Genomic DNA, 9,109 nt, shown 5'->3' with positions numbered 1-9,109 from the left:
CAGCAATAGAGAAATTAAAATAATAATTTATTTGTCAGACAAATAAATGAGAGACACAGTGGTATATGGATACCCATTTCCTATTACCTTTTATGGGAGACAAAGAGCTATATTTCCTTCTATTCATAAATGGCAGACAAGTAGCCATATATCTTACATTTGCCTCGACAAGGCACCTTAATTACCAGATCACCTTTGCCCTATTGCCCTATTGCCCCTTCACTCCAAAACAGATGGCTAAACAGATGGCTCATGGTAACAGAGATCTTGGGTTCATGCTCTGTTTTTAGTGTTGTCATGCTCTGTTTCTAGTGTTGGAGAGAAATGAATACTGAGCCACTATTGCTATAGCAATAAAGACTTGAACCTCTTCTAGACAGCCAGAATCTGCACAGACAGAATTATATATCCAGTGCTTTTTTAAAATAGAAAAATAGGTACCGGTACTCACCATGAAGTTGTTACAGTGTGTGTAACACTTTTTAGCTACACACAAAAAAGAGGTGCCAGTACTGCGTACCCCCTGTAAAAAAAGAGCATTGTATATAGCAGTCCATTTAAGAATTTGCCTTTGAGCTTATTTCCTCTCCTCCCTTCCATTCCTTTTTCCTTGTGTGTCGTGTCTTCATGTAAACTGCTATGGGACCCCTTTTTTTAAACTTAAGAGCTTTGTATAAATGCCTTCAATACACAAACCAAAAGCATTTGCAAAAATAATTTTTGACCCTACCAAGCTTAGTGCTTGTTAAATTGTGCTGCATTTGACTTTATTATTTCATTTTTATTCCACCCTTTCCCCAAGGAGCATAAGGTTCTTTTCCCTCCCTATCTTTCTATGCACAGTCAACCTGCAAGGTAGGTTTGACTGAGGAATAGTGACTGGCCCAAGGTGGGGATTTGAACCCATGTTGTCCTGGTTCTAGTTACAGCTTGTTTATCCACTAATTACAGCTGTGGGAGGGCTAAATGTGGCCCTCCAAGCCTTTATCTCTGGCCCTTGGGACTCTGCCCAGGCTGCACCCCTCACAAACCTTGTTTCACAGTCTTCTTGGGTGTTTTTGTCTACCTAGAAGTGTCCTTGGGCTCTGATATGCCTCTGGGTTGCCTGGGTGGTGACAGAAAGGTATGTATGTGTGTACAAACTAGCCAGCCCACTCTACGAAGATATCATTTCCATTTATTGCCCTGTCCATTTTTGTCCATTTTTGCCAGCACTAAGCATGTGGCTCCCATAAAATGGTCCAGAAGACAATGCAGCCCTTGAGCTGAAAAAGTTCCCCCACTCTGGATTACACCATACTGGCGTAGCACAAAGAATCCTTTGTAACATTTGCATTGTATTTGCATTGTTGAACTATTACAGAAAGAGAAGACGAGAGAAGGAAAGACTGGGGTTATCAGTTTTTTTAACACTGGCTCCACTTCTCTGCCTTTAACTGCAGAATGGGACGCTGAGATGGAATAGGCAAAGATTATCTCCATGCCAAGAGAAGCTTCACCTGTTGAGCTTCTGTATGCCAGGCTGCAGTTAAATGTACAGGGCAAGGATAGTTTAAAAAAAAAACTAGCAGAAAAGGCTTGGCTCACAAACGCAAGAGGAACAGCAGACACAATCTGAAAGCGTTCTCAGAAGCTGTTAACACAGGGAAAGGGAAGCGGCGGCTCTCTTAAGGCGTTATTGGACTCCAACTCCCATCAGCCCCTCCCACGACGGCCACAGATGAGGCTTGATGGGAGTTATAGTCCAGAGTGTTCCACGTTCCCGGTGCAGCAGCTAAACAAAGCAATAACACTTCCGGTTGTTAATCGAACGCGAGGGGCAGCCCATGCGGGTAAAGGAATAGGACGAGGCACCATAGAGGTTTCGGTGACGGAGCGGTTCCGGGATGCCCGCTGTGCTCCACCCCGCGGGTGAGGGTGTTCAAATGGAATCCGGAAATGAGGATTGTTATTATCACGTTTTCCTCTTCTTCGATTCCTCTGGCCAAGGCGCAGGGTAGCGTAGCTGCGGGTGCAACAGGGAAAGGCTTTAGCAAAAGCGAGGGGGCGCTTTGTTTCTGTGAGTGCAAATTGTTGTTGAACGTGAGAGATTTTGCAAACAAAGGCCACTCTCAAGCGGTCCCCCGTTTCTCTCTCACTGCTTAGTCGTGGATACCTTATTTCCTACTGGGATTGTCAGAGGGGAAAATAATCATTGGGAGCGAAGACCTGCTTCCCAGTGGAATTAACGAGTTGGTTGTATCTTGTTTTAGACCCCTACAAATGAGTGAACCTAAGTTTTCATGTACTGTAAATAAATTTCAATGGGTCTACTCTGAATAGCTTAAGGATGCCTAGAGCCCTAGGTTTCTCTGCTATCAGGTTGTCAAGCATCTATATATAAGCAGGAGCCATTTTCTTAAGCTAGGAGTTAACAAAACAAACGAAAGCTTCTTGATAAAGTAGCATGTTTGATATCCCCCTGGTGTTCACGTTTGACATTCTAGAGTAGATTTTAATGTAAAGACCGCATTTTCATGGAAAAAACTGCTGAAAGAATTCATGATACGACGAGACAAAAATGCAGTTCATTCAAAATTTAATGTAATTAGACTTATCCTAACAGAGTTTCCAGAGATATTGCCACATTATGAGACGATGCTATGCATGTTTGCTCAGAAGTAAGCCTTACTATGTTCAGTGGCGTTTACTCAGTAGTAAATGTGTTTAACCTTAGTTTGTTCCTACCAAAAAGACAAAGACTCCTGTAGCACATTAACAAGGAACAAAGTTAATAATGACATAAGCTCTCATGGAGTATGTTAAAGGAAGGTGCAGCTGTTGAATTTCTGCCTGTCCAACACCAGGGAGAGCTGCAGTTGGGAGCCCTTAAAGCTCTGGTTCCAGGATATGGTCTTAAAAAGACATATGAAGCCACTCTTTTGCTGAAGCAACTGGAGCTGGGCATTGCCTGAATGGGGTGGGTGTGTTTGTGAGTATGCTTTCTGTGGCTCCATCGAGAAAAAGGGGCAGGATGTACATGTAATAAAATAAACACATCCAATCTTAAACAAGGGTATCAAAGGAATACTTTGTGATTGGTCTCTCATGAGTCCTGTGGAATCAGTTCCTCTTTAAGCAGGTTATGTGGTCTCTGTTTCTACACCCTCACTTCTGAACTCTCTTTTTCAGACAACAACAGGAAGTTTCCACCCCCCGAAGTCTGTCGGGTTAACAGTGTAATTTCCTCTAAGAGCAGCTGTCAGCTAAAAAGCCCATGTTGCTTGCAAGCACAGTATGACTGAGAAGCAGTCTTGTGCCAAGAGGGCGTCTTGGACCCCTACACTAGAAAGGATCCTGGGAACTGTAGTTTGTTAAGGGTGTTGAGAGTTGTTAGGAGACCCATGTTTTCCACAGAGCTGCAGTTCTCAGAATGGTTTAACAGCCAATACCTCTTGCCAGGGAGCTCTGGGAATTGTAGCTCTGTGAGGGAAACGGTTCTTGCAACAATTCTCAGCACCCTTAACAACTGCTCTTCCCAGGGGGAAGCCATGACTTGAAAGTGGTGTGATACTGCTATAAACATATAGTGCAGAAAGGGCCCAAGATAGGTGGAAGTTATGGTTATTTATAGAGGTATAAAACTGAGAAGGGGTGACATGTGACTGGAGAAATGGAAATATAATAGTTGGGAAGGAGCGAGCCAAGTATTTATTGTATAGAGCATACAAACTATTGCAGAATAAGGAAGAAGCTCAGTGGTAGAGCACATGATTTGCATACATAATATTTCCAAGATCCAGTCTTTGGCATCTCCTGTTAAAAGGATCTCCCATGAGCTGCCACCAGCCAGAATAAGCAAGACTGGCTGGACAATAGTCTTAATATAAGGCAGAGTTATACATTTCTAGAATAATTCAAAGAGGGTTCCTAATGCAAAATACTTAAAGTAATAATAATAGTAACCATAGAAATCTCTGGACATGCATAACTTTGGTCCATTAATTTCAGTGGGTCTACTCTTGAGTAGAACTTAGCTGGATACAGCCCTAATATATGGGTTCTGTCATCCTTAGTATTAATTGATACACTCAACTAATGGCATATATACAGTGGAAATATCTGTTCTTTTGTTTTTTTAGGAATGACTTCCCACTGAGTCTGAAAGCTATAGCTGATGAGTTTTTCTTACCAAACCCTGCCTTGACACTTTCCACTCCAAGGAAGCATTCCTGATGTGAACTTAAGCTGGGGAGGAGCTTGCTGAGAGCAGTAGAGGACATGATTTTCATAGGCTGGAGGCGGCTGATACACTTATGTAGCAGACACATCTTCAGTACAAGTCTAAAGCAAAAGGATGGAAGCAGCTGTTCGCTTTGGAAGTGCTGCCACCAGAAGACTTCAGGGAGTCCCCTCGATCCAGAGATGAGACTGTTTTTGGAGAAGAACACAGAAGTCATCAGCAGTGGGAACCTGACACCAGAAATAAGGTTAAGACTTCTGACTCCTCGCTGTCGATTTTGGCATGACAAGGCTGCCTTATGGCCATATGGGGACCCCTACTGGGCAATCTATTGGCCAGGAGGCCAAGGACTAGCCAGGTATAAAACACTTATCAGCCCTAGAAGGCATACATGCCACATGTTCACCCTGACTTAGGTTTACTAGTGTTATGGAAATAGGGTTTGCTAACGCAGGTGGCGCTGTGGTCTAAACCACAGAGCCTAGGGCTTGCCAATCAGAAGGTCGGCGGTTTGAATCTCCGCGACGGAGTGAGCTCCTGTTGCTCGGTCCCAGCTCCTGCCAACCTAGCAGTTTGAAAGCACGCCAAAAGTGCAAGTAGATAAATAGGTACCACTCCGATGGGACGGTAAACAGCGTTTCCGTGCACTGCTTTGGTTTGCCAGAAGCGGCTTAGTCATGCTGGCCACATGACCCGGAAGCCGTCTGTGGACAAAAACGGGCTCCCTTGGGCCAGTAAAGCAAGATGAGCGCCGCAACCACAGAGTCGGCCGCAACTGGACTTAATGGTCAGGGGTACCTTTACCTTTAAGTGGGAGGTCAGTAAACCAGACAAGAATCAGCTACGAAACTCTTTATTCCTGAACAGGAAGGGTGTGCCCTGCACCTATTGGTCGCAGAGGCAGACCCCAAACACATATAACACATAGCCTTTTATGCATTGAAGTAAACAACTCCTAAAACATCATCAGCTGTATGTTAGTCTTTGAGTTAGTCTGCAGAATTGCCTTATCTGTTCAGACAGTTAGCTTTCTATAAATGTTTCATATCTTCCATGGCTCTTTTATTGTGTTCTTAGTTGTTTTCCTTTTAACTCGCACCTTCTGCATTTCTCAATGCCCTTTTCCTTACATCCATCTTCTGCTTGATTTGCGACGTATGCATTCCTTATACCACTAGCTAATTCATATTCAGTGCTAGGCTAATGCAATAGACTTTGCTATGAATGTGGTTTTTTTACTGTTCTTGTTTTTAAAAATATACTCAGATACCTTCTTGATAACCCCGAGGTTGTCAGAGAGAAGAGAGTCCTCGATCTTGGAAGCGGTTGTGGAGCAACAGCCATAGCAGCCATGATGAGCGGAGCCTCGCATGTTGTTGCCAACGACATTGATCCTGGTAAGATGCTCCATTGCACGTGCAGTGCAGTCAGTCTCAGTGCATTGGGAAGAAGGGAGGAGAACTGAGCTTGTCCCATAGCCATTGAGGCATCAATGCCATCAAGGCAGGACTACTTGGTAGTGAAACAGTGAACACAGCAGTGATGATCTTCCAGCTTTGTTAAAATGAGATACCCATTTTGCAGAAGAGAAATGGTGTAGAACAGGTGTTAATTCACCCTCTCTTAAAGACATCCAGGATGAGCAGTTTCCCCTTGTCTGTCTGAAGGATAAAGAACCCTACACTGACATATGTCTTCATTTTGGCTGATTTCCCCAAAGTAGCTGGCGTTCTTTTATAACTCCTCAAGATAAAAGGTAAAAAAGGTAAAACCCGCCCCCCCCCCGAATGGTTAAGTACAGTCAAAAGCGACTATGGGGTTGCGATGCTCATCTTGCTTTCAGGCCAAGGGAGCTGGCGTTTGTCCACAGACAGCTTTCTGGGTCATGTTGACCAGCATGACTAAACCGCTTCTGGCGCAACAGAACACCATGACAGAAGCCAGAGTGCACGTGTTTTTGTGTTTCTGTACCTCCTAGATCAGGAAATCTGCTTGTTTTTCACTATTTGTTCCAACCACAGACTGTCTGATTCTAACCACCACAACATCTGGCAAGTTATTTACTTTGTCTTCACTTCCTTTCCTTTACTCACTGGAAAATGTTGCCCTAGATTTAGAGAAGTTACATGACTTACTCAGGCTAAGCTTGCCAACTTTGGTGGGGGGAGAAAAACCAGTGTGGAAAAAGCAAAACACACAGTGTTCTTGCAAGGCAGAAAGCAAACGTAAAGAGAAGCATAGTAGTCTTTTTATATGAGCAAAGTCAGAGATTGGTTTGGGGCTGAATCACAATTGAAGCCAAATCTCATAGTGTTATCTAGTGGTTGGAGGGCACATAGCCCTCAATATGAACACACTTCAGGAAGTAGAAAATGATCTTCAACGGGTTGTAGATTCCACCCTGAACAGCTAGATAAGATACTCACCAGAGCATATTCAAAGGACAACGAAACACCATTCAAAACACTAAAGAGATTTGAACTTTCCCCCAACCATCAGCCCTGACTTGGGGCCATTAACCATTAAACGTGCCTTACAGAATGAATAACCAGCCTGTTACCCAGTTTAGGATCCAATATAAGGAACGAATATAAGAAATACAACACAAATTCCACAATTGAAACCAAACAATACTACTATGGCTAATCGTCATCATAATCATCATTATTCCACATTTAAAATAACGTAATTAAAGAGAATTCTCAAAACAATGTGCTTAAAACAACTAAGAAGCACAAAAACAAATAATATGCAAAAAATTGAAATATATGAAAATGCATCATAATTGCAATATATCATATTGCAATCTTACACAGAACACATACTTCAGTTGTTTACTGCGCAAAACACTATTTCTGCTCTCTGTTGGGGGCCCCTTCCTCTTTCACATACCACATTCTTATCTCATAGCTAATGAAACATCTGGGCTCCATTGGCATTCTAATTCCACCCACACAGTTCCTAGTCCTTTGATTCCTGTCCAGCAGTTAGTGCCGAGCCACCCAGATGCTGCAGAAGCAGTGGATATTTCTTCTCACATATTCCCTCAAGTAATAGAGCGCACACATTAGTATAGGTCTAGAACTTAAACATGTATCCTAACACCTAACCGACTATATCAACTATCCCACACAAGCTGAAGCCACTCTAGATTGGTGATCAAGCTAGCTAATGGAAGAGGGTCTTACCCAGAGTCAGGGATATAGATGCTGCTGTTCTCAGTGGCATGAACTCTGGTCTGATGGAGAAAGGCCTCCCTGCATAAGCTAATATAGGATTTTATATATATTTATATATTTATATAGGATTTTGTCTAGCGGTCCATGCCGACTTTGGTGTAGAGTTGAGTCAGGTGGTCAGTCAATACACTCAGTTATGTAAATGATGCGACTTGAGCAGCCTTCACCAATCTGGTACCCTCCAGATGTTTTGGACTACAACTCCCATCATTCCCAGACAGAGTACAAAATGTAAGGGAGGCACCAGGGACTTGAATGTGATCAGCCCATGAACTGTGTCCCTAGCAATACTCTGCCCATAGAGACTCTAAGATAGCTTGCTAAAAACAATTCTGGCAAGGAAAGTCTTGCCCAACAAAGGATCCGAAAGACTAGAAAGTTGACCAGTCCAGGTGGCGTTACCAACTCAAAAATTTGGGCACTGATCTTTTCTTGTTTGTTTCCTTCTTTCTCAGTTGCAGGAGCTGCCATGCTGCTGAACTGTGAATTGAACAACCTGAATCCTTTCCATGTTCTCACAGAGAACCTCATTGGTACAGAAGTCGACAACTGGGATCTTATTATCCTAGGGGACATGTTTTACAGTGAAGCTCTTGCAGACAGCCTTCATCAGTGGCTGAAAAACCACATCCAGACTCATAGGACTAAAGTGTTAATTGGAGACCCAGGCAGGCCCTATTTTGTGTGCCACAAAATTCAGAAGCAGCTTCTCAAAGTCAGTGAGTATGACCTCACCAAATCAACGCAGCATGAGAACAATGGGTCCACCAGTACTGTGGTTTGGCACTACCAGCCTTGACTCTCCATGGACCTCAAGTGCAGAAATACTGGACTAAATGGCATGTCACTTGAACCACTAAAAGCCCCATTTTGTGGCAGTTCAAATTCTGACTGGTGCCAATACATACTATACTGCCTATATGCATTCTATCAGCATGCATACATTCTATATATTTTAATGACACAGCATGGTTTGTACCAGCTGAAGGTGGCATTTGTGCAGACTGGGACAGGTGTAATAAAAGAAAGCACTTTGCCTTATAATTCCCACTTTATTCAATGGAAATTATGTGTGGATGCCAGTATGTGGCTGAGTTTTATTCTTTAGAAACATAAAGGAAAAAGCTGTTTTCAATGAAGTCTTTTACTTGCAGAGGATGGGTGTATCAGTAGTTGCTGATGTGGATTAAAAATGTAAAATCCTATCTTCGTTGTAAAAATTTGATAAACCACCTCTTTGTGGCAGCTCACATGGAGCTTTGGTTACATTGGAAATTGCAAACAGATGTACTATCTGCAAGTGGTATGTGTTGTGTCCCACAGGCCTAAATGCAGATCTTGGGTGAGTGGTTTACTGAGACCTCAAAAGACCCAGTTGCAGGGATTCCAAATGATCAGTTGTAAAGCTTTCTTATAGAAAAACTTACAACACAATACAGAGATTCTTGCTGTTACAACTCGGGACAGATTCTGCATACATGGGGCAGGAGGTTTAAATTTTAATCTCCAGATTTAATCCTCAATCCATCTCCTACACTGTAGATTATCTAAGCGTCAATATACTTATTTTAACAAACATGCTGGAAGTGCTCTCGCCAGTTTCAGTATTTACCTTTGTGAACACTTTTGAAGTGTTGGAAGGAGCGGA

At 42.9% G+C, this 9,109-nt stretch overlaps 1 protein-coding gene across 3 annotated transcripts; it reads left to right on the top strand.

The window, feature by feature from the left end:
* Positions 1-1,915: 1,915 nt before the first annotated feature.
* ETFBKMT (electron transfer flavoprotein subunit beta lysine methyltransferase) lies at positions 1,916-8,666 on the top strand. Of its 3 annotated transcripts, none has more exons than XM_083401566.1 (4): positions 1,916-2,231; positions 4,122-4,580; positions 5,489-5,619; positions 7,917-8,666. In XM_083401566.1, the coding sequence occupies exons 2-4, from the start codon at positions 4,261-4,263 to the stop codon at positions 8,258-8,260; spliced, it is 795 nt and encodes a 264-aa protein (XP_083257692.1). In that variant the 5' UTR covers positions 1,916-2,231; positions 4,122-4,260; the 3' UTR covers positions 8,261-8,666. The 3 variants fall into 3 exon arrangements, with proteins under 3 accessions (XP_083257692.1, XP_083257693.1, XP_083257691.1); XM_083401567.1 differs by having other exon boundaries at positions 1,958-2,059; positions 4,122-4,469; positions 7,917-8,505; XM_083401565.1 differs by having other exon boundaries at positions 1,961-2,059; positions 7,917-8,505.
* Positions 8,667-9,109: the final 443 nt, after the last annotated feature.

This window comes from Podarcis tiliguerta (assembly GCF_965153285.1).
Source record: "Podarcis tiliguerta genome assembly, chromosome: 10".
Lineage (NCBI taxonomy): Eukaryota > Metazoa > Chordata > Lepidosauria > Squamata > Lacertidae > Podarcis > Podarcis tiliguerta.
The sequence above is the reverse complement of the archived record's forward strand: the minus strand, read 5'-3'. Positions and strand labels throughout refer to the sequence as shown.